Genomic DNA, 26,398 nt, shown 5'->3' on the forward strand with positions numbered 1-26,398 from the left:
AGAGGGGCACACCGATTTATTTCAAGGTACTAATACTTGGGTTCTTAGTTTGGGTGGTGAGTACAGGAATATTTGTTCTATTATTAAGCTTCATCAGTATATGTGTTATATACACTTTAAAAAATATGAACCAAAAATACTATACTAAAAAACTAAAAACAAAAGAATCAAGAAAGGAGGGAAACTGACAGAAGGGGCACAATGAGATGTCAATCTCAGACTGGAGAAACAGCAACTCTTCTGAGATGTGAAATAATGAGGTTAGAGAGAGAACAAAAATCTGGACGTTGGAATGACAGGAAAGCTGAGACAATTCATGTGCTAGTCTTTCCACTTAAAAAAGGAAAAGAAGAGAACATCAAATTACATTTCTGTTACATGTAATAACACTGTATTATGCCTATCTATTTAAAATGTGAATTTAATATTATCTCTAGACTATGAGGATTTCAACACTTCTCAATTTCCCTGTTTTGCTGTTCAGGTAATAACAGGAGCTAATTTAAAATACACATCTTAGAATAAAACAAACACAGAAAATGGTTTACTCTTAGTGAAAAACTTGTCACAGAGGGCTTTACTTGATTATCCTCTTGCTCTAATGCAACTTCTTTTGACTAGCTGTTAAGAGACAGGCATGATGTTAAACAGTAAACACTAAGTGGAGGTAGGCCACAGGAACCATTTAATTGGTCATCAACTCCTTTTTGGGATCAAGATAGAGACTTTCACAGCAGGAAGATTAAACAAAACCAGATCACAGAAAAGAATTTTTCTTTCTCCAAAAATTTCTAGAAATCTATTAACTAGATATATTAAACCAAGAAATATGTATTTGTTCTATGAGAAAATAAACTACTTACTAAATTGATCATCAATTCTCATCTAGAAAGATATCCTCAAATCACTCTCTTTCCTGAACAGACAACTAATTAGAAAATGCAAAACATAACAAATTATCTTTCTGCTCTTCTGTACATTTGACAACTTAAACTCTGAAAAACAAAAACTCTTTAAAAAAAATTCCTCTATCATGTTCCTTATATTAAACTTACTTTCAATGATGCCTTATTCATTCATTCAACAATCATTCTTTAGAACTTCTTATATGCTTTGGTGTTGGGAATATAAGGATAAATAAGATATGTTTCTGCCAAGGAAATGAACTTTTTATTTCTGAAATATTTCAGAAACAAACATGCAATGCTTTCATAAAAAGAATCAGATTAGAGAACCTAAGATGGCGGCTAGGTGAGACAGGGCAAAAAAACACCTCCGTGAAAAATACTAGATAAAAAACAGAAAGTGACCCAGAACACCACTTACAGCACTGCACCAGCCAGATAAGGTCTACTAAATCCACAGGGACCATGCATTTGGTGAAACCAGGAGTCTGCATTCTGAAACAAGTGAGTGAGCTGGCTGAAAGTCTGGCGGCCACGCTGCAGTGTGGGGAAATGGTGGGCTGGTGTTTGGAGACAGACTAGTTCTTTTAAAAACAAAAAACAAACAAAAAAGCCCAGGAGCAGCTGCAGATACGACGGGGAGAGCCGCACAGTGAAGCATGGCAGAAGCGGGCTGGGCCAAAGCTTCGGTGTCTGGTGTGGAGGATACCCCTTCCCACACCCACTGCTGATTGTCTCGGGACCAGGGGAGCAGAGCGGAGCCAAAAGAAGAAAAAAAACCGCACCCCTTGCAGCTATCTCCCCGGCGGGCTAGGGACAGTCCTGGCCAGGGCCGGACCCATATCCCAGAGCCGTGCCAAGAAACCCAGTGTGACAGGGAGTCTTTCCTGCAGCACCACGCACATGCCACAATATCAGCTATGGACAGTGGCCTTTAGGGCACCCACGGCTGATGGTCCCAGAGCTGGGAGGGGGGAGCTATGCAAAAAGGGGGAAGTTAACGTGTCCCATTCAACCACCTTTGAAGCAGGCTGGGAGCACCCCTGCACAGCCCAGCAACCCAGGACTTCCCTGGCGGGACGGCACACACTTGTGACATGGCGCGGCCCTCCCTCAGCAGAGGTCCTGGAAGAGCACAGATGGGAAGGGGGAACCGCTCGGAAATCCCAGGGACCCTATGCAAATACCAAGGACTTGTGGGTCAGTGGCAGAGACAATCTGTGGCAAGACTGAAATGAAGGCTTAGACTCTTGGAACAGCCTTAAATCTCCAGGATCACCTGGGAGGTTTGATTATTAAAGCTGCCCTATCTCCCTAACCACCCAGACACACACCCCACATTCAGGGTGGACAGCACCAACAACAAACCCAAATTTAGGGCACCAATTGAACCCCCCAAGAATCAGATCCCCACACACCACAAAGACAAAGTGGGGGAGAACTGACTTGAGGGGAATAGGTGACTCACGAATGCCATCTGCTGGTTAGTTAAAGTGTATGTCACCAAGCTGTAGTTTTGACAAATTAGAGATCAAGTAAAGCAAATGCCAAGAGGCCAAAAACAACAGAAAATCTTAAAGCATATGATAAAACCAGACAATATGGAGAACCCAAACCCAAACACCCAAATCAAAAGAACAGAAGACACACAGTACTTGGTGCGATTAATCAAAGAACTAACCACAGACAATGAGAGCATAGCACAGGACATAAAGGACATGAAGAAGAGCACGGCACAGGATATAAAGGACATAAAGAAGATCCTAGAAGACCATAAAGAAGAAACTGCAAGAGTAAATAAAAAAATAGAAGATCTTATGGAAATTAAAGAAACTGTAGGCCAAATTAAAGACTCTGGATACTCATAATACTAGATTAGAGGAAACTGAACAACAACTCAGCCTCCTCAAGGACCACAGAACAGAAAATGAAAGAACAAAAGAAAGAATGGGAAAAAAAATTAAAAAAAAAAAAATGGAAACGGATCTCAGGGATATGATAGATAAAATAAAATGTCCAAATTTAACTCATTGGTGTCCCAGAAGGGGAAGAAAAGGGTAAAGGTCTAGAAGGGTAAAGGTCTAGAAAGAAACAATTTAAAGAAATTGTTGGGGAAAACTTCCCAAACCTTCTACACAATATAAATACACAAAGCATAAATGTCCAGTGAACTCCAAACAGAATAAATCCAAATAAACCCACTCCAAGACATATGCTGATCAGACTGTCAAATACTGAAGAGAAGGAGCAAGATCTGAAAGCAGCAAGAGAAAAGCAATTTACCACATACAAAGGAAACAACATAAGACTAAGCAGTGACTACTTAGCGGCCACCATGGAGGCGAAAAGGCAGTGGCATGACATATTTAAAATTCTGAGAGAGAAAAATTTCCAACCAAGAATACTTTATCCAGAAAAACTCTCCTTCTAATTTGAGGGAGAGCTTAAATTTTTCATAAATAAATGCTGAGAGATTTTGCTAATAAAAGACCTGCCCTACTTCAGATACTAAAGAGAGCCCTACTGACAGAGCAACAAAGAAAGGAGAGAGAGATATAGAGAATCTTAACAGACATATATAGAATATTACATCCCAAATCACCAAGACACACATTCTTCTCTAGTGATCACAGATCTTTCTCCAGAATGGACCGTAAGCTGGGACATAAAACAAGCCTCAATAAATTAAAAAAAAAAAAAATGTATTTGTTCAAAGCACATTCTCTAACCACAATGGAATACAAACAGAGGTCAATAACCATCAGAGACTTGGAGAATTCACAGACACCTGGACGGTAAAAATGAAGGGGAGATGAAAACGTTCCCAGATAATCAAAAGCTGAGGGACTTCATCACCAGTAGATCAGTCCTATAAGAAATGCTAAAGGGAGTTGACCAGGCTGAAAGGAAGGGACACTAAACAACTGACTGAAACTACATGAAGAAATAAAGATTTCCAGTAAAGATCTCATGGTAAATATAAATACCAATACTACTGTATTTTTGATTTGTAACTCCACTATTTACTTCCTACAGGATCTAAATACATAAACTGTAATGATAAATCAGTGGTTTTGGACTCTATGTAAAATATGTAATTTTTGACAAGAACTACATAAAGGTGGGGGAATGATGGAGTATAGGAACATAGTTTATGTGTCCTATTGAAGTTAAGCTGGTATCAAAGAAAAACAAGACTGTTATAGATTTAAGAGGTTAAATTTAAGCCCCATGGTAAACACAAAGAAAGTATCAGAGAATATGACCATAGAGATGAATAGTAGAGTAGGGGTTCCGAGAAGTGAGGGAAGGGGCAATGGGAAGTTAAGAGATAAGTGTAGGATTTCTGTTTGGGGTGAAGGGAAACTTCTAGAAATGGATGGTGGGAAGGTGATAGCATCGCAACATTCTAAATGTGATTAATCCCACTAATGGAATGCTAGGGAGGGGGTGGAATGGGACGATTTAGGCTGTATATCTGTTTCCACAATTGAAAAAAAAGACAGTCTAAATAGATGACAAATGCCAAGGATGATCCTAGATGGGATCTGAGGATGGAGGACAGGAGGCTCAAAGGGACACAGATCAGACACACACACACACAAAAGGAAATACAGAATATAAGCTTTGTATCAATGTTGAATTTCTTGAACTTCTTAGCTGCGCTTAATGCAATTGAAAACAAGAATGCTCTTGTTCATGGGAAAGGTATATGTGAATTATACTGTTTGTTCAAAGATGTGTGCAGCTTGCTCTCATATGTTCAGAGGACAGAGCAATAGATGATGGATGTTAGGGAGGGAGGGAGGGAGAGAGGGAGGGAAGGAGAGAGGAAAAGAAAGAAATGGTGGTGTGACAGGATGTTAAAGGTGGTGGATCGGGGTATCTGGGGAGGGGGGTCGTGGTATGCTGGAGTTCTATGTATGAGGTTTGTATTGTTCTTGCAACTGTTCCGGTAAGTTTGAATTTATTTCAAAATAAAATTTATAAAAAGAAAAAAAAAGAAACATTAAAATTTTCTGTTTGTTTCTGAAGTCTTTCTTGAAAATACCCAAATGCTGTTGCCCCTTTGGTCATAATAGCACAGAGGGCCAAACACTTAAAGAATGCCCAAAATAATTTCCAAATCCATTTCCTAGGTTAAATAAACACTGTCATACCGCAATTGGGAAGATACTGAACTAGGAGTCGAGCATTCCTGGTTTGTGCCCTAGCTAAGCCACAAATTCTCTGACCTTGGAGAAGTCAAGCTAAAGGAATTCACCACTCCAGGCCTATTTCCCCAATCTGCCAAAGAAGGCAGCTGTACTAAATCATCCATGATGTCTCTTTGAGTTCTTACAGGACATAATTCTAATGAGTTGTCATCCTACACATTTAACTGGGCCATTTTCTCTAATGTATCACCTGTCCTTCCCAATGCAAAGCATTTGTCGCTTTTCCACCTACTCTGGGTAATCTCACCATATATACCTCTTCCTACATTTTGTAGTTCCTAAGTATATTAAAATCAGTGGTAAGCAGGTTTTAAGTTTAAAAAGTCTACAGGAAAATTCACAGTCATTCAGTTACATGTGACAAAAGTTTATTTGCATCTGAACATTTCTCTTGAAAGCTCTTTTGCCTAAAATCAACTTAAATGTAAATAATGAAGATCCACTTTCTCTAATGCATAATACTTATTTACCAGTACAACACCCTTTAGTAAATATAATCTTTTAAAAAAAGTTGACTAAGATTATTGCTATTATGATATTTTTACCTATGCAAAACAGATGTAAACAAAGAACATCACAATTATAGAGAGTTACATAAAACTTATTTTCCTCATCATTATAAAACATTTTATAGAATCCATATTCTTATAAAATTCACTGACGGCTGCTCAAAATGAAAACAGATCTGCAATGCAGATATACAAAACTCTTACCAAAACCAAAGACATGTTGATATATGGAAAAAAAATCTGAATGATCTGTAGACTCAAAATCATGACAATTTCAAGTTAACAATTTAGAAAACTATCAACTCTGATGAAACATCTGTTACCACTGCAATAATACCATCTTTGCTTAAGAGAGTAAAGGGTAAGACTAAGGGTGAAGGAGAGGGCTGGCAAAACAGTAATAATTATTTTATTAGATTCTGTATGTTCAAAAACATTTAAGAAGAGTCTAGGAGTGAGCCAGGAACGGCATTATGAGAAGGAAAGACAATCCCTCCTTCCAGTGTACTGCAAAGGGACACTCCAGTTTACCAAGAAACTGACACCTCTTTCCAGGCTGCAACAGGTAATAACAGACAACTGCTTCCAAGAAGGACAAACTGATTCAATTTCACTCCAGTGACAGGAAACATCACTGAGGGATGTGACTTCATAAAAAGAACAAATTTAAATGTACAAGCAAAAGGAAGAAACGAATGGGGGTAAAATTGGAGTGCTGAAAAAGAAAACTGCAGAGAAAGAGATTTGGGGAAGTTAGAAAAGCAGAGAAATAAATTAGAAAGCAAATGTCCTACATGGGGTGGAGGTGGGGGAATAGGGAAATCTGACATATTCCAGAGCCAATGTGGAAAAAATATTAGGGACCCCACAACTAGGTAATTTTCTTTAAAATGTTTCATTCAAACTTCTCAAGTTACAAAATACTGGGAAGACTTCTCAAAGTCCTTGATGAGGTCACTAAACAGCAAATATGTATGAAAGACATACCTAAAAATACATAAAGCAATGTTAAATCAGGGGGTCATTTTATCTTATGGAAAATGTTGTATTATCTGGCAAAGAGATTTAAAAAAACATAATTAGATAAAAGTTTTTAAAAGTCCAGTCCAAAAAAAAAATCAATAAAATTAAAACCAAAATTAGAAAATAAGGGTCACCAAAATCATATTCAGGTCACACGTATTACATATGCTCCATTTTCATCCTATGTTTCTAAATATAAAAACAAAGAAATAATGACATAATTGCTGAAAATTATACAGAAACATTTCCCAAGCTACAGAAAAAGCTCTGAAAATTTTTAGTAAAGTGACTAATTAATAAGAAATGACATCTGTTAGACCAAACATATTAGAAAGGCACAAATGTGTATAATTTTATTAGATGATATTAATTAATTTAAACATAATATAGTCAGTTCTTTATCCTTCTGCAATGCTGTTCTTCAAATACTTATTGACATTTCACTTACTCAAAGTGATTAATTGGTAGAACTGCAATTATTTTAGTTTAAAGGCAAACTTGTCAAAAATCAAACAATTCCTTCCTTGTAGAAAAGATGGAAACACACAAACTCAATATTTTCATTCCTCACAGAGAATTTAAAAGCAAATTTTCCATAACTATATAGCATTTCTTCAGACTGGCCCACTGCATCAATCTAAAGCAGTATCTTCCAAACAATTATGCAAAACTCATGAACATACTCCATTAACATTTTACTATACTTTATCAGTTTCTCACAAGATAATAAAGAAGTAGTATATAATGAAGAACGTGTTTAAAGCTTAAAAAAAAGATTTATTGAATCATTAATATTATAAGAGATTGAATTAAGATGAGCTTCATAATACAATCTTCAATAACATATCATATCAAAGTAAAAAAGGAAAGATCAATTTTGACCTTTTCCATGTAACAAATGACTTTCATGTGCTTTAGTAAATTTTAAAATAGTCATTTAAGAAACAGAATGATTTATAACAAATCATTTATAAAACAACCTAATTTCATGTTGGATCTTAAGACTACATATAAATCACAATGAAAATAGTGTTGTGCCATCAGAAATGGAGAGGGGTGGGGGCTGTTTTCATGACCTAATCTTTGGAATTTTATCTTTTATACTTTTAAAGAAAAAACCCAAATAGTTTATTTTTATAATTTTTGTATTTCTTTTTAAACAACTATATGTAAGAAAAGATTTGTATGCCTGGCCCTGGTAGATAACTCCCTGAATGTGTGAAGAATCACTTATTCTCCATAAATGAAGATAAGAATTTGATTTAATCACATTATTAACTATCTTTTTGACCATATTTAGAGTACTAAAGACATCATGATACGCTATATAACAATCTTGATGAAATAGATACAATTTATACAAATGGGGACAACTGCCTTGAGACAAATTTGCAGAATTATTATATTCTTGTGTTCTTTACTAAGTTGTTATATACCCATATCAGTGAACCTTATGGTTTCTATTATTGGCCAAAGGTCCATTCAATAGATAAAACCACCATACTGGTTATGATTTCCAGATGAGTGACTAATCTGAGTGCTGACAAATCTCCTACTAACTAATAAACTGACAAATACTAAAAGCTTTCACATAAATATATTTGAAATGAAAAAATTATTTATATTTTTAAAAATGGAATATTTAGGAGGACACTAAAAAAATGCTGGTCCCAGCTTGGAATACAAAGTTCAAAGAGAGACTGACACAAAAAATAAACTTCAGAAAGTGGCTTTTACTACTCTGAAGTGATATGAATGTACAGTATGTCATTAATATCCAAATTCAAATTTTACAAAATATCACCCTCTAAAAAACATAATTTATATGTCAGAGAAACTACCTAAATCTTGGAAACATGTAAAAGGTATTAATGGGTGCTCTTTCAATGCAGTGCTAGACTCATACCTTTGACTGACTTTCAATAGACTGATCAATAGGTACTAAACTAAGTTGGGGCAGAGGTTAACTTGCAGATTTTGTCCAGAAGACATGCAAATAATTTCTGTCCACTAGAAAAGATGAGTTTCTGCACAGTGGAACAAAAGATTAACTCAAAGTTTGCAACTCATAGACCTGTAGGGCCTTAATCAGTTTTGTATCTAACTCAGCAATCTATAAAATCTAAGTTCCCCAAATGCTCTTTTAACAAATTACTGGTAACTTCATTAATTAGTGAAGTGAATAAACTATTTGACACATGCTCATTTTATATTTGCATGAGAGTCATGATTATAGTTTTACAGAAATTATACTTTAACATAAACTTACTATGCAGGAATGTAGAGGGAACCATATTGTAATTTTCATTCAAGTGATAAATTATTGTTCATAATATCCATCTACATGAAATTCTAATAGGTATGGGGACCATAAATTTTTGAAGAAAGTTTACTGATTACATTCAAAGTAGCTATCAATTTACTAAGCAGATATCCAAATTCTACATCAAAGGAAATCTGAAAGCTAGTAACTAGCAGAGATAAAGGAAACCAGAATAAAACAGCAGAACTAAAGGGGAGTGGGGTGGGGTGGAGACCACTACCCTACATGACTTTGTAAAACTATTGGCAAGTCCTTTCAAATAAAATAACAAACTTGATTAATTTTTTTTAAAAGTAAAGTCCTATATAAATATTACTTTTTCCCTTTACTTTCTGTATCTTAGCGAAGTCAAGACAAGACAAATTAAATGACTAAATCACAGTATTTTATTAACTAAGACAATTTATTTAGCAAGTTTCAAAACAAAGCTATTTCCTCCTGGTCTTTAATCAAAACACTTATGTAGTTTTTCTTTACTCTCGAATCTAACTACAGAAAGACTCAAAACTTGTTTCATTCCCTTTCTTCTATCTGTAACTAGAACACTTAACCTGTTCTAATAAAATATTACCAAAGAACCTAATACTGAACCTTTCACACTGCACATACTCAGATGTTTTATTTTTTATTTTACTTATGCTAAGAATATGTGTGCAAGAACTGGTAATACAGATTCATATGTGTACATGTATTCATATCTGTTAATTGGAGGATATTTCTCTCACTAAGAGAAAATATGCTTCTGCAAAAAATGGAAGAAGTCAGAATAGATGAAGCCAGAGTTGTTTTTGACAGAGGAATATGAAGCAAGACTTTAGTCCTGGACCCTACCATGAAAATGGCCTCAACGAAGAATAGGATCAGAAGCAAGAGGTAAGAGAAGAAAACAATTTAAAATGATGGGTGGCTATCATTACCAGTAAATAATATTTTGTTGTCATGAGTGACAACAAAGAATGGGAGGGTGGCGATACCCTTGGTTATTCAGTCTGCCAATTTGAGAATAAGATTAATGCCAGTGCTTATGTAATTTTATCTTGTCACTAGAAGATTACAAATACTATCATCTAACCAGGAAAACCTTTCAAAATTGTCAGCTTACAATGACGCTGAAGGACAGAAAGTACTTGAATATAGTACATGAGGTGCTAAAAAAGAAACTGAACAGGTTCCTATTTCAGAGATAGGAAGGATATATGATGAATATTTAGTTTATGAATGAGAAATGAATGGGCAATGGTTAATGAAAAACACTGGAAAAGTGAATGGGGGGGAGATCACCTAGAAGAAAACATTTAGAAAGTATAATGAACAAGAAACTGTGAAATCATACGGGAATCTGGGTGCCACTAAAATTACCACTGGGTGTATATGTGATGAACACTGTGTACTACTCGTAATAACTCTTTGTTATGGATAATTCTACAAGGTAACACACTCATGCTTCTAGAGACACCAGCACTCTAACAAAGTTATACTTTAGAAAATATTTAGAAAAAACAAAAACACAGGCTAAATTATAACAGCCCAAGTGATCCAAAATAATACCAAGGAAAACAATGTTTAATTAAACAAGCACCTATGTTGAAATGTAATTATAGATACAGCTCTAAGTATCATTTAATGGCTAGTGCTGAACTGTCCCTTAAAGTGAAATGTTCAGCAGCAATTTAGCCAGATTTGAAATTACTCTCATCCTATAAGGACATTAGATTTTTAATAAATATCTAGTGTTTATTTACTAGGGAAAACATTTTAGTTGAAATTTCATCAATGTCTAGGAGGAAATAAGTTGACACAAGAAGCTTTAACACCTGATTTTTAAAAACAACAATCTATGGTAACAGATTAGGACATGTCTGGTTTCTATTTGGGATGCAGAAAGCTGAAAAGAGCATTGCCCCCTTTTCTTACAACAACAAAAAATGTTATTTAATCTGAAAAATCACAACTTTCTTAAACCTATCAGAGAGCTAAATTCATAGGAAAACCAATTAACCTGAAACCTAAGGAAAGACGGTACCTTCAAGGAGAAACAGAACTGGAGCTCTTGCTTACCTGGAATAAATGTTAGGGATGATATAATCTGGGCAAGAAAACTTTAGCTAAATATTTAATAAATTGCTGAAGGCCAATTTGTGGGCTAATGTGAAAAAATAGAACCCCTGGGAGGCACAGACACAAGGAAAATTCATACCCATCACAGGCTCTTCTCCACAGACCTGGTGAACTCATGAGAAAGACTGGGGGTAGGCAGAGTAAGAGACTTGAAAAAGCCTCTCAGAGTGTAGGCCTGAAGGGATGAGAGGGAAGAGAGAAACAGTAACAGCCACCACTAGAAAGGCCTGAAACACAGGCCAGATTCTTCTACTCTATCTCCCCTACAGAGCAAAGCCTTAAGATGTTGTGGGAAAGGCAGAAAACCATACCATCCTTAGGGTATAAGTGGAGACCCAAAGTAGCTGGAAGAAGGTAAAAGAAAAACCCTCCATCCCTGGGGAGGAAGCAAGAGCAGGAACATGTCAGGAGTCCAGACTTTGTAGTCCCCTAAAGCTGAGGAAGGGGCAATGTCATTCAGAAGGCCCTAACCCTAGACTCAATGACACAGAGCCTGCCTAAGACTGAAGATGAACTAGAACAACAGAGAATGCCCCTCTGACAGACACTGAGTAACAAGTACAGCAGTCTACCACCGAGGGAAGGTCAAGAGACCTTTCTCCGAGGCACACGCACAAAGGAAAGACCTACCAGAGCTGTGGGTAGGGCAAGCACTGAAAAAAGCCCTCTGGCAAACGAGCCCAAACACAAAGCAACTCAAGAAGAATCTGAAGTCTGTGGTGCACTGAGGAAAATCTTAAAAACAAAATTCAAACCTACCTCAACTGCTGGCTAGCCTTTGTCGACCCTTCCCCTAACCTACTAATAGCCCATATGCAGGCACTAATACTATTTACCTCACCCTCTACAGTCCTAAAAAAGATGTCCTACTTTCAACAAAAAATTAAAAGGCACATAAAGAAGCAGTAAGGAGAACAACCCACTGTAAGAAACAAAGCATCAGCAAAACCAGACTAAGATAGACCCAGATATTGGAACCACCGGGTAGGGAATTCAAGAGAACTATGATTAGTATGCTAAACACTCTCATGGAAAAGCTGCAACACAACATGTAAGAACAAATAGATGGGGAATTTTACCAGACAGATGGAAACTATAAAGAAGCAGCAAACAGAAATGCTAGAAGCCAAACACAAGATAACAAAGATACATAAAGCCTTCAACAGGCTCATCAACAGACTCACCATGATCAAGAAAACAATCAGTGAACTTAAAAATGGGGAAAACAAATAAAATAGAAGAGTAACCAAAAATGGTGAGAAAATTTCAAATGGTCTAACATATAGGAACCCTAGACATAACCTAATAAAACTGCTGAAAACCAAAAATAAAGTGAAAATCTTGAAGGCGGCCAGGGGAAGGCAGGGTTGGTGCAGGACACATAACATACAGAAGACCAAAGATACAAATGATAGCAGACTTCTCATCAGAGACTATGGAAACCAGAAGGCAATGGAGTGATGCATTTAAGGCAATGGAGCGGTGCTGAAAGGAAAAAAGAAATATCATACAGAATTCTATACCCATTTCAAAGATATTCTGAAAATATCTTTCAAAATCAAAATAGAAATTAAGATTTTTTTCCAGACAAACAGCTGATAAAATTCAATGCCAACAAACCTTCACTGCAGTATATGTTAAAGTAGTTCTTTAGGCAGAAGGAATGTGATACCAGACAAAAATGTGAATCTCCAAAAAGCAATGAAAAACACTAGAATTGGCATAAATGAAAGTAAATATGAATTTTTTGTTTTATTTGCTGTAAAAGACAATAGACTGTCTAAAGCAAAAATAGCAGTAATGTACTGTGTGTTCAGAGCATAATAAAAGTAAAATGTATGACACCAATAGCACAAAGGATAGAAGGTTAGTATTGGGGATATACTCTTTGTTTTTCCCCAACAATAACTTATTGTACAAATTGAATATCACTTGACGAATTGGTGTGCTGGTTTGGAGATATTATGTCCCCTAGAAAAGCCATGTTCTTTAATGTAATCTTGTGGGGGCAGATTTATTGGTCTTTTGGTTAGGGTGGAACCTTTTGATTGAGTGTTTCCACGGAGATGTGACTCACACAACTGTGGGTGATATTTTTGATTAGATTATTTCTATGGAGGTGTGGCCCCGCCCATTCAGGGTAGGTCTTGATTAGTTCACGCGATATTTAAGAGAGAAGCTTAGAGCTGACATAGACCCAGATGCATTGACACTTGGAGATGCTTGGATACTTTGGAGATGCTAGCCCAGAGTCTGCTCCAGGGAAGCTAGGAAAGGACCCACAGATGCTTAAAGAGAAATGCTCTGGGAGAACAAACAAGAAGGCTTAGGAGCTGAGAGAAGCTAAGAGAGAACCCCCAGACACCTAGATGCACAGGAGCTGAAGAAGCTAAGAGAGACAAGCCCAGAAACATTTTGGAGAAAGCCGTTTTGGAAACCAGAACCCAGGAGCAAAGGATCAGCAGATGCCAGCCACATGTCTTTCCAGCTAAAAGAGGTGTTCTGGATGCCACTGGCCTTCCTTCAGTGAAGGTATCCTCTTGTTGATGGCTTAGTCTGGTCTCTTCTATGCCCTTAGAACTGTGACACTGTAACCTAATAAATTCCCTTTATAAAAGCTAATCCATTTATGGTATTTTCATAATAGCAGCAGATGAGGTACCGACAGTTTAGAATCCATTTATGTTGCTTTCACAGATGGAGTTTATTTACACCTTAACTTGAAGTATAGGACAATCAAAGCAATGACTCCAATTTGTGGCCAATACAAAATTCATTCTACCTATAAGGGTGTAAGAATTGAAATATTTTTTAATGCTAGTAAACTGGGAATTGGGCATCAGTTTCTGGACCTGCCATGATTTCAATTTTGCCAAAGCCACAAATTCCACAGCCTGTGTCCTTCAACATACAGCAGACACTCCTCAACCCAGTCAGGAGAAGTCAACAGGACATGCTCTTTCAAGGTTCTTATATCACATGTGAAGTGGTATATTATTTGGAGGTAAGACTCTGATTAATTAAAGATGTATACTGTAAACCCAAGGGCAACCACTAAAAATAAATTTAACAGATACAAATTATAAGCCATCAGTGGAAATAAAGGGGAATCAAAAACATATTCATTCCAAAAGAAGGCAGAAAAAGAACAAAAAAAGATAAAATCTAGACAGATGATAGATTTAAATCCAACCTGTTCCAGTCTGCTAACGCTGCTGTTATGCAAAATACCAGAAATGGACTGGCTTTTTTAAAGAGGGGTTATTTGGTCACAAAGGTACAATCTTAAGGCCATAAATTATCCAATGTAAAGCATCAATAATAGGGTACCTTCACTGGAGAAAGGTCATTGGCATCCAGAAAACCTCTGTTAGCTGGGAAGGCATGTGGCTGGCATCTGCTTGTTTCCAGGTTGCGTTTCAAAATGGAGTTCTCCAAAATGTCAGCATCAGCTTTCAATGGCCGTCTTCAAAAGATGTCTCAGCTGCAGCTTCTCTGAAGTCCCTCTGTTTCTGAGCTTTTATAAGGCTTAAGTAATTAAATCAAAACCCAAGCCGAATGGGTGGGGACACACCTCCAAGGAAACAATCCCATCAACAAATCAAACCAAACCAAAGGTATTACTAGTCACATCTCCATGGAAACAATCAAAATGCTCTAACCTAATCAACACTAATACCTCTGCCCCCACAAGACTGCACCAAAGAACATGGCATTTTGGGGGACACAATGCATCCAAACTGGCACAAACCATATTCAATAATTACATTTAATATAAATGGTCTTAACACACCAAAGACAGGCTGACAGATTGGATATTGTGCCAGTTTGGATATATTATGTTCCCCAGAAAAGCCGTGTTCTTTAAGGCAATCTTGTGGGGGCAGACTTAATAGTCTTTTGATTAGGGTGGAATCTTTTGATTGACAGTTTCCATGGAAATATGACTCATCCAACGGTGGGTGAGGTTTTGATTAAATTACTTCCATGGAGGTGTGGACCCCGCCCATTCAGGGTGGGTCTGGATTAGCTCACTGGAGTACTTCAGAGTACTCAAGAGGTGACACAGACCAAGATGCATGGAGTCTCTGGGAGATGCAGACAGAAAGATATTTGGAGATGCTAAGTTAAGAGACAAAGCCCTGGCTTTGCCCCAGAGAAGCTAAGAGAGGACTCCCATATGCTTAGAGAGAAACACCCCAGTAGAACCAAGCAGAGAACTGAGAGAAGCTAAGAGAGACAGAAGGCCAGAGACAATTTGGAGAAAGTCATTTTGAAATGCAACCCAGGAGCAAAGCACTAGCAGACACCAGCCACATGCCTTCACAGCTGACAGAGGTATTCTGGACACCAATGGCCTTCCTTCAGTGAAGGTATTCTCTTGTGGTTGTCTTAGTCTGGACACTTCTATGGCCTTAGAACTGTAAATTTGTAACCTAATAAATCTCCTTTATAAAAGCCATTTCCATTTCTGGTATTTTGCATAACGGCATCATTAGCAAACCAAAACAGATATGAAAGATGGGGTTAAACATTACACACTTTGATGTTTCCAAATTTTATTTAGCTAACATAAAGTTTGGTATCTGCCAATTCTCCTACTGTAATACTGGGAATTAATAGATTATAGAAGGGAAAATATGACAAAAATGTTTCAATTTGTAATTCATCTTAGGGAATCTTCCTAATCTACACTACTGTAATCTTTCTAATCTACACTAAAATGCATTTTCACACAATAAAAGTTAGAGGGAAAGAGTAATGTCAGAAAGAAAGGATGGAAGCCATTTAACCAAACTAGAAACTAAAAAATAATAATGACATACAGAAGATAGGATTTCCTAAACATTTAAACATCCTCTTGGTAACACAACAAGTTTTTTTTTAAGTGTCCACTTTTCAAAGGCATTAACAATAATGATATAAATAAAAACAAAACAGCATTTGTGGTCTTTGACAAAGAATCATAATTCATTCAACAAGTATTTGAAGGCCAACTATACTAAGCACTCAGTATACCCCATGCCGAACAAAACAAAATAATACTAGCAAACTAACAGTTTTAAAGATATGAAACTTCTTTTGTTTTTCTTAATAGAGTATATTTACCTCAAAGCCAAGTCTATCCTTTTCTTTCCAAAAACAAAAATGCGTTACTTTCTTATCCCAGAATTCATCTGGCTTCACTACACAAACAAGGGATACTTCAGCTGGAACAACATTCTATAAAACACAGAAAAATAAATGAATTCCAAATTATACATGTAAAATGACTAATATACTAAAGTTAGAAATTACTATATAATCATAAAAAGGCTGAGTAATTAAGAAACCTTTGAAAAAGAAGCAAAATAATAAAAGAGAAGATACATTCCAAGCTTCAAAACATTTATGAAAATAAATATTAGAAAGACAAGTTGATTCAGAAAAGTTTCAAAAAAACAATGTAATGATAGTACATGTGAATTATTTTTTGTGTTCCATTAAACCTTTCTACTAGGAATATGTTTAGCTTAAATTGAAAACCTTAGTTTTTAGTTGAGAAATTATTAAAATTTGTTTTTTATGCTATGAAAAAATTTTTTTCTAACATTCATCTTAGAAAATTTCTTCAAACTACATAAAATCAATTTTTTCACAAAATAAATTTCTTATTGGTCATTATGCAAAGAGGTCAAGATCCTGCATGATTATTAACTTGAAGATGCAAAGAGCTTCTAATCTTTAACAAATACAGTTTCACATTTACTAGATATGGTTATTCATATTACCTGAAGAATAAAAATTAACATTTGAATTAATAAATGCTCCATGTGCACTTTATCAGCAAGCCTCATAGAGTCTATCTTCAAAATAGATCTTAAATCTACCACCCACATTGCTAAATACCCAAATTAGCCAGCATTCTGAAATATCCTCTTCACTGTCCTTCCTGCTTGACATTCTCTTGTGCTCAGATTAAATTCAAATCCCTTACCAAGATTTACAAGGCCCTCCATGCTCAGGCCCTCATTTACATCTTGGACCTTACCTCACTCCCCTCCTAGCTCATGCCTCTACCACAACCACACTGACTTTGCTGCTCCTGGAACGTGACAAGTCTGTTCCCACCTCAGAACTTTGCCCGTACTGTTTCCGCTATCTAGAATGTTCTTTACCCTATTTCTTAAAGGAATGATCCCTCACCATATTAGGACTCTACTCAAATATATCCTCTGCAGAGGAGCCTTTCCTGACCACTGTATCTAAAGTGGCACCATCTAACTCAGTTTCCTTTTACTGCTGTTTTTTTCCTTATATCATTTATCACTGAGATTACACTTTTATTAATTTACATAATTGCTTATTGTCTGACTCATCAAGCAGAATATAAGCTTCTCAATGTCAGGTACCTTATCTAGCAGGGAGGTAAGACTCTGTCACCCCTCTAACCCCAATGACTATAACAGTGCCTGGGATACAGAAGACAGAAATAATTATTGAATAAATGAATATTCATTAACAAGTGGAAGTCATTCTCCCAATTTTACGGAAGAATAAATTGAGCTTCAGAAAACTACAATAACTCGTCCAAGATCACACAGCTAAAAAGTGATGGAACTGGAATGGAAACCAGGCCTGCCTCTGAAACACTCTAAAGTTTTACCAAACCATTTCATACAGTCTATAACAGGGATTAGCAAACTTTTCCTGAAAGTTCCAGAAAGTAAATATTTTAGGCTTTGTGGGCCATAAAGTCTCTGTGGCCAATTACCCAACTTTGCTGTTGCAATACAAAAGCAGGCAAAGATGATACACAAGTGAATAGGTGTGGTTGTATTCCAACAAAATTTATTTACAAACTCAAGGGGTTGACCCCTGCTCTAAACCATAAATGGTACAAATGAATTATTATTACTTTTATTATTATCATTAGCATCATCATCATCATCATCATTATTCAGGGGGAAATATAAAACCTTTCAATGTAAACATGTCATTTAGCATGTCAGAAATCTGATAACCCCTGCAATAACTATGCTGAGAATAAGGTAAGTAAAATAAATTCACTGGTGTCAAAACTCGCATTAAAGTAAGGGGCTGGAGATTTAGAGTAGATTTCAGGTTTTTTCATACATTTAACTGTGGATATGCTTTAAAAAACTTAATATTAAATTTTTAACTTACTATTTCAAAATCAATGAATATTAAAGTTGTCAGAAAAGAGAAGAAAGCAAGCCTCTCATTTTAGAGACCACTAATTAAAGGTAGAGCCAGAACTACTCTCTGGGCTCCCAAACAATTACCAGTACCTTTTGATATAAAAGCAATGAATGACTTGGCAGGTAGAAAATGTTTGACTAGAAGTAAACAACAGGTTATTGCAACTTGCTGAAAATATTAACTATTAATAAATCCAAAAGTTGTTAAAATACCTATCAGAAAAGAAATCGCAAGAGAGGATTAAATCATCCATTGATTGTTCTTCAAAACTGCCACTGATCAAAGTCCAGTTCAAACAGCAAGTCCCAAACAGCTCATCTGTGACACAGTTGAATAACAGGATGAAAGGAAGAACACAAGGTCACAATTAATGGATTTCCCACCTGATAGTTATTTTAACAACTTTCACAGAGAAGAGTTAAACTTCAGGGTTTGGAAAAAAAAAAAAAAGTGCTGAAAATATATTTGACAGGAAAAGTTATTATGGGACACCAATCTGTGCTCCCTTAAAAACTGATCTCCTAGAGGCTATATTCTCTCTAACCCAAAGGCGTGATTCTAATGATGAAACATTTAGGCCAAACACTGAATTAGAATGAAGCAATAAGGAGATAATTCGGGGACCATCTCAAATGCATATCCTGCTGGTAAATGTACAGAATGCAATGGGAAAAGCCAAGGTCTGGGAGTTAGGCTGTACTGAGGAACAATCCTGGCTCTTCCCCGTGTTCATAAGGAGAACCTAGTTAAGTTATCTAAAATTCTTGACCCTCTATTGACCTTTGGGGATAACAGAATCTGCTTCCCAAGGCTGTGAGGATAAAATTAAGTAAAATAATTTAAATAGCAAGAGTAGCAGTACCTGAACCATATTAAACAACTAAAATTACTGCCTTGCCCCTACCTTTCCAACCCTGTTTGCCTAATTATCCTAAATAAAAGATAAAGCATTAAGAATCATTCTCCTTAGATACCCTTTAAAATTTAAGTTATATTCTTTTCCACAGAACACTAAAGTAACTACCACTTTCTTCTCAAATTCATTTAAAATTCTTGATCTTTCTTTCATATGACTGATATTTACCTAACTGAATGTTTATTCATGTTACTGTCAACTTATATTTTCTCCAAATTGGCCGGCCAGCAATTTACTTCATTGTATTTGCTCGATTTCCGAGCTATCACTAAGTCAGTGTCTCTGCCAGGAATGCCCTTCTCACTTTCTTCCAGTTAAACTATATAACCCCTTTTATTTCAATCACTCAAAATTATCTTCTCTAGAAGCCCTTCCAAGAGCACCCAGATGCATGAAAGCAATCTATCCCCTTTCAATCACTCAGATATTTTTTTTTCCCATTTCAGATCATAATATCCTCAATAGTCTTAGAATAAATCTGTAAATGTTTACTGTACACCTCTATACGCAAGGCATTATGGAAACATTTTGTAAGGAACACAAGGAAATATAAAACAGAAGACTGGAATCGGATCTCAAGGACTTTGTAACCATAGGCATTTATTAAATGTTAACTTGTAGACTGAGAAAGTTCTTGAGGACAAAGCTGTTAAGAAAATTCCTCTGGATTATAAATAAATAGTAAGATTATCATGAATACTGGGGCTTTGGGGAAGTAAAAGGGGAATACAAGGGAGAAACGTATCAGAATCACCTGAGAAGCTTTTATAGACCAGACCCAGTCTCACTCCACACCTGTATTATCAGAATGGGGTAAGGGGTACCTGATGGTATAGATGTGTTGGGGTACCTATACCATTAGGTACCATCAGGTACCCCAACACACAAAGCTCCCCTCCCCAGGTGAATATGACATATTATTCTAGATCCCTTACAAATGTTTTCAAGAGGACTGAAATTTATTTTACCACTTAAATTCAAACAAATAAGAATTTAATTTAAACATTATCCAATAATTAGATATGCATTTTCCGAACCCATTCACTGCTGAGATGCTCGGGCACAGTTCTATAAATGAAATCAGTTTGCCAATACCACCGTGATCTGTTGCTGTAAAATAAAACTGTTTCCCGACAGTCAAAAATAAAATTACCTGTAGCATTAAGACTACTGTTTTCACCACATTCCATTGTGATTTTCTGCCGTCCACTATCACAGTAAATCCTCTAGCCTTACACTTTTCACTGAAACAAAATAAAATTACAAAGTATTAAAACAAGCTTCTCATTTTATTCTTTGTAATTCTAAGTAGTAAAGGTTTAAAGTTTTAATCATAAATGAGTAGAATTACTCTCACTTGGTTTGGTTTACACTGTCAAATAAAATTCTTCATAGTATTCTTTCAATTTTCTCAAGTAATTTATTTCTCTCATTTCAGGAAATACATTTCACAAGCTAATTCGGCAAGAAAATTACTCTAAAAGCATGGAAAGTCAAAGTCTTAAATGAAGAAATCAAAGAAACATCCAAGCAGTCCCATTAATCTCTCAATTTCTTCATCTGTAAAATGGGAGCACAGCGAAGAAGGTACCTAACGATTGCCAAGTGTGTTTTGTAGTTCTTGTCTCTCCTTTCGGCCACAAGTATAAAGTTGGTGAAGTGGTAGTTTAAAACAGGTAAGAATAAAGCAAACTATTATTAAACTAGTGTTGCTCTTTGGGGATATTTAATGAGATTATGTAACAAACGATCTATGTAATAATTCAAAGCTTGAATACACCATGTCTGACTCCACCTCAGCTCTCATTTTAGCATTCTTTCACTTGACCAGCAAAATATTATCCTCAGTGTTGGAAAATGTGTTACTGCTATATTATATTCAAGTATTCAAGTATTTACTAATTAAGCACTTCTAGAAATCTACCGACCCCAGGAAAGACTAAAACTAAACAGCTATAATAACATTATTACTATTTTACCTATGAAAATCAATAATGCAAGGATCTCAATTGCCCTCCCTTCAATTCTATAGAAGGAACTGAAACTTTGGTTAGCAAAGCAAGAGTTTGATAGTGAGATTTCTCCCAACCCAAAGGTCCCTCAGTCACCTACACTGTATGAAAAGATAACAGCAGTATTTAAATCCAACAGCTCCAGAAGATTTGGTTAGCCTCTTCCCTACTCCCTCCAGGCATTCACACTAGACCCAAAACAGGTTCCTGGGGAAGGCAGGACCAGTTCTGAGAACAGTAAGGTCACAAGGATGAGGATTAAGTTGCTAAAGACTTGGAAGGAGGAGCAGGAGCCTCTGTAGGCAGAGAAAGAAACCGAGCTCCCAAAGTAAATAGAAAAGTGTTCAAAAGGTGAGGCAAATGAAAATATGTCTGCACAAAAGCTTGCACACAAATATTCACAGCAGCAAAATTCATAATAGCCAAAGAGTAGAATTAATCCAAATGTCCAACAATTGATGAGGACTAAATAAACAAATTGTGATATACATAATGGAATATTATTCGGCCATAAAAAGGAATGAACTACTGATAAAAACTACAATAAGGATAAGCCATGAAAACATTATGCTAAATGAAAGAAGTCATATACATAAAACCACCTGTTATATGATTCCATTTATATGAAATGTCCAGGATAGTTAAAGTCATAGGGACAGAAAGTAGGTAGTGGGGGAAGGGAAGAATGCTAATGGTTACAGGGTTTCTTTTGGGGCTGATGAAAATGTTTTGGCATTATATAAGGTCACACAGCCTTGTAAAAATACTTTAAAAAAACACTGTACTCTTTAAAAGGGTGATTTTTATGATACATGAATTATATATAAAAAAATTCTACTCTATTTTGGATTTTGCATTATAAAATAAAAGATTCACTAAGTATTCTTCAGAAAAAAAATTAAAAGATGAGGCGATACAAAATTCATTCCCAGATTAACAACATAAAAACTCTCTCGGGGAAGCAAATCTGGCAATCTATTGCTAGCTGTGGGCTCAGGTAAGGAAAGAATCCCTGAAGTTCCCCCAAAACAAGATACTCAGGAAGACTGCTATGACTTAGAAAGAATATAATAAGCCTGGAAGAGAACAGCCCAGGCAGGATAAGTGGCTGTTGAGTAGCCCTCAGAGAAGCGGCAGCAAACTCAAAGGACTGTACCAATGCATTACAGAAGTTTGCAGGAAGGGTAGTGAGACTCACAAAGCCTCTGGAGGGACTGTGCCTGGGTTGGGACTAGAGTCAAGAGAAGGGTAGTGATCTGACAAAGTAATTTCGTACTCTCTCATTATCAGCGTCTGCATCTCTGAAATAAAGGTGACACCACCATTTGTTAAATAAGTAAGTTTTCACAAGCAACAAATTTATATTTCAAAGCACACTCTAAAATAATCTCTACATTAGGACTAAGAAAGTAACGAAGCTTGCAATTACCATCTGTAGTGAGCTTACAGGCATAAAATACTCAAAATTAATCTTTTTAGTACTTAAAAACACCCTTAATCATATTTTCTCACATGGTACTAAGACAGTGAAAATTCACACAATCTAAAGATACCACTTCAAAACCATAAGACCAAGGGGCCTTTTAACTATGTGAAAGGAAATATTTTTTTTACTTCATTCCTACAAGTGAAGTGACGGTTAAAACTGCTTTTCACAACAACATTTAATTTAGAAGCAGGTTATGCCCTTCATAAAGGGAATGCTGGAAAAGCTGAAAGTGGTATATTAATAAAGTCCTTTACTATTAACATTTTAGTAATTATATTTGAGGAACAATAACAAAAAACCTATTAAGACCTTACCTCCTTATCCTATTCCATTAGAGTCTTTCAAGGATGAGGTGGCTGAATTAAAGAGCTATGTAAAAAGGGGCAAAGTGAGGTTCTGCAAGAATCTCCCTTACTTTTGACTGTGAAGAGGACTGTCAATGGATTTCCCGGGTTCAGTATCCAGCAGCTCTTCAATAATTGCTTCAATTACAACTAAAGATTACTTCTTTTCCAATCTTAGAACTCTTTGCTTATACTTATTATAAAATGGCACTAATTTCATTATGCTTTTATTATAATTACTTGCTTACAATTCATCTTCCAGAGATACTATGCTTTCAGAAAGCAAGAATATTATCTTAGTAATATCTTCGCAGTTTCCAACGCAGTGCCTGAAAACTAGAGGACTTTTAAAAATCTTAGCTGATGTGTATCATGTCAATCCTCAGTCAGAAGGCAACAATGGCTCTCCTCACTCAGAACTGAGTCCTGACCATGGCCTGCAGAGGTCTCTAGGACCTGACTTCAGCCTCTGTCTCTGATTGTTCTCATATCACTCTGTTTCTCTCTCAATCTGTTCCAGCCATAGTTGTCTCCTTCTGTCCCACAACATGCTAAGCCTCTCCTTCCGTGTGTCTTTGCACTTGCTGTTCCCTCTAACTTAAATGTTCTTTCTTCAGATATCTGTAGGACCTGCCCGTCACTTCAGTCATCTCTGGTAAAGTGTTACCTTATCATTTTGTAAATGTTCTCCACACACCCCCTTCCCATGCCATCACTCTTCCTGACTCTTTCTATGCTTTGTTTTCACAGCACTCAAATATCTAATATACTGGGTATATTTATTTATAATATATGTTTATCTGACCATTAGCATGCAAGGTGCATAAACGCAGTGACTGGGTCTGCTTTGTTCACCCATCTGCTCAGCACCTAGAACAATCAGGAACATATAGTACTCTCACAAATTTGCTGAGTGACCTTAATGTCTGTGTGATTTTTCGCAAGTCATTAAACCACTGCATTCTCTTGCTTCTTCTGAAAAAAAAAAAAAAAAAAAAAAATGTTTTTCTTCAATTAGGAAGAATTGACAAAATTAAAACTTAAGAAAAATGAAAAGGAAAGCTTTTATAGATGTCGAATTTCTAATAAGGAATAGTCTGGGCAAATACTTATCAGCATTTTTATAGAGAGGATTTAAATATGGGTAGGGTGGTTACATTAGATGATTTTAAGGTACATTTCATCCCTGATTCTGAAATTTAGATGATCAGTAAGTTCACTTTGTGCTAGAAAATGCTATGATTTTAAATGTACACTGAATATACCACTGAAAAAATTGGATTTGTTAAAAATCAATAAAAAAAGATTTTCAAAACTTATTTTATAATAGTATAATCACCAGAGTTGTCATTTTCATGTCAATTATCAGTTGCAATAAATCAGGTTTTATGTTAATTAATATTAGATGTTAACAATTAGATACTGCACTGAAATTCTAACAGAGGTGAACACAGCACAGTGATTAGGAGCACAGCTTACAAGACTGACCTGGTTCAAGTTTCCCCTCTAACCCTGCTGGGCCACATGCCCTTGGTCAAGAAACCTAAACTGCCTACCCTCTCTCTGCCTCAGTGACTTCATCTGTCAGATGGGGTGAAGATGATAGTACTTATCTCATAGGGTTGTGATGAGGATTAAATGATTTCATGTTAGCTATTATTTCCTTAAATATGGGACTCTTTTTCATATCTGCTTCCCAGTCATCATCTATAAGCAAATTCTCAGGTTCTTTTTGAATTTAAAGTTCTAAAAGGAAGGTTATACCAGACCAGATAAACTCATCCATCAAAACAACTTCAACTGAGCTGGCAACTTCTGCATGTTTATTTAATTTTCCAACAAGATGTGCGATACTCTGAAAACGGTCAGCTACCATTTCCTGTCAGCCCACATCTGACATTTGAGCATGCAGAATGTTGAAGAAACTTAACTAATAAAATAAAATACAGGGCATAAATCCATATCCATTAACCAGTAATGGCTGAGTAGCATAAAGTACTGCATGGGGTTGTGAAAAATACAAATTGTAGACACAGTTTCTCCCCTCAGAGCTTAAGATCTTTTTGGAAGGTGAAAGGGTGGAGAGAAAAGTAGCATTTTAATTAGTGTCTTCTTTACATTCAGACATTACCTTATTTAATGTTACCAGGGAAACAACACAAACCGTTGAAATTTTAAAAAATGTTAAGACTTAATGATAAATGTAAAAATTTTTTTAAAAATCATTAAGCACATCATGATTAACTGCCTAAGAATCAGAAACAGAATGTGCTATTAGTTTGGAGAACAGCTTAAGAATATGGGAAGTACCTATATAAAGGACCTAATGAAGCTAAACCTAAAAGGATACATGCAGCGCAGTAAGAATACGAACAAATGCACCAACTAGCTTAACTTCTCTGCCCTCACTTCTTCATTTATGAAATGGGGATAATAGTTGCTATCTCATCAAGTTATTCCCAAAATTAAGTGAGTTAATATAGTACTCTATACAAAATGTCTTGTATAGTAAGTGCTCAAGAAATATTAACTTAAAAAGGCGAGTCAAGTCATAGAAGGTCTTAGTATATCAGTCTAAGAAACTTTAAAGAATGTCCTTGAGAGTAAAGACTTTGTCTTTCTTGTCTTTGCAGTATACAAAGTACTTAATACAGTGTCACAAGATAAACAGCTATTGAATTGAGCTCATTGTGTAGAAAGAAAGAGAAAATCACAGAAAACTGAAATGAAGGATGATGGAACTTCTGTTTGGGGAAATTAATCTTTACCTGTCTGTTTTAAAAAGGCTCCTTAAAAATGGGAAAAGGGCATCCCAGTGAGAGTGAGATATAAGAAGGGAACACAAGCATGAGAGGCTTCTAGATTTCTTTAAAACAAAGGCGGCCATATATAGATTTTTTTAAAAAAATTATGAATATGCCTGCCCGAAAGAATATTGGCATTTATAAAATTACATGCTAAGGGATTCAAACTATAATTCACTGCTAAGTCTGGTTTGTTCTTTCAGTAGGCAAATAATGAGGACAAAGTCTCCAAATCACCTTTATTGGTACTGCGGATACAGAGATAAATAAGGCACAGCTCTGCATTCAAGGACCTTACAATCTATTAAGAAAATGTAATCCAACTGGAGACTACCATTTCAAGTAGAAGTGAGTAGGAAAGCCTTAAAAGAGCTCCTTAAAAGTTGAGAAACCCTGGCATATGTTTTGTCATGTGTTTTAAAAATTAAGTAGTCTCAACACTTTATAATCACACTTTATAGTATTGAAAGTATATCTCATTCCATGCATTAAATATGGATATACTTCTTACTTAAAATTTTGAAATATATAATGA

General features: G+C 36.0%; 1 protein-coding gene and 1 pseudogene across 4 annotated transcripts in view; both read right to left on the reverse strand.

The window, feature by feature from the left end:
- Nucleotides 1-26,398, reverse strand: part of SESTD1 (SEC14 and spectrin domain containing 1) — a 154,488-nt gene that overhangs the window by 55,043 nt on the left and 73,047 nt on the right. For all 4 annotated transcript variants that reach the window (XM_037850449.1, XM_037850451.1, XM_037850450.1 and 1 more), the window contains 2 exons: nt 20,368-20,458; nt 16,205-16,318 (listed from right to left, as the gene is read on the reverse strand). In XM_037850449.1, the coding sequence (XP_037706377.1) occupies nt 16,205-16,318; nt 20,368-20,458 (205 nt within the window). The remainder of the gene's footprint in view (nt 1-16,204; nt 16,319-20,367; nt 20,459-26,398) is intronic.
- On the reverse strand, nt 13,776-13,954 carry LOC119544891 (annotated as a pseudogene).

This window comes from Choloepus didactylus, chromosome 9 (assembly GCF_015220235.1).
Source record: "Choloepus didactylus isolate mChoDid1 chromosome 9, mChoDid1.pri, whole genome shotgun sequence".
NCBI lineage: Eukaryota > Metazoa > Chordata > Mammalia > Pilosa > Megalonychidae > Choloepus > Choloepus didactylus.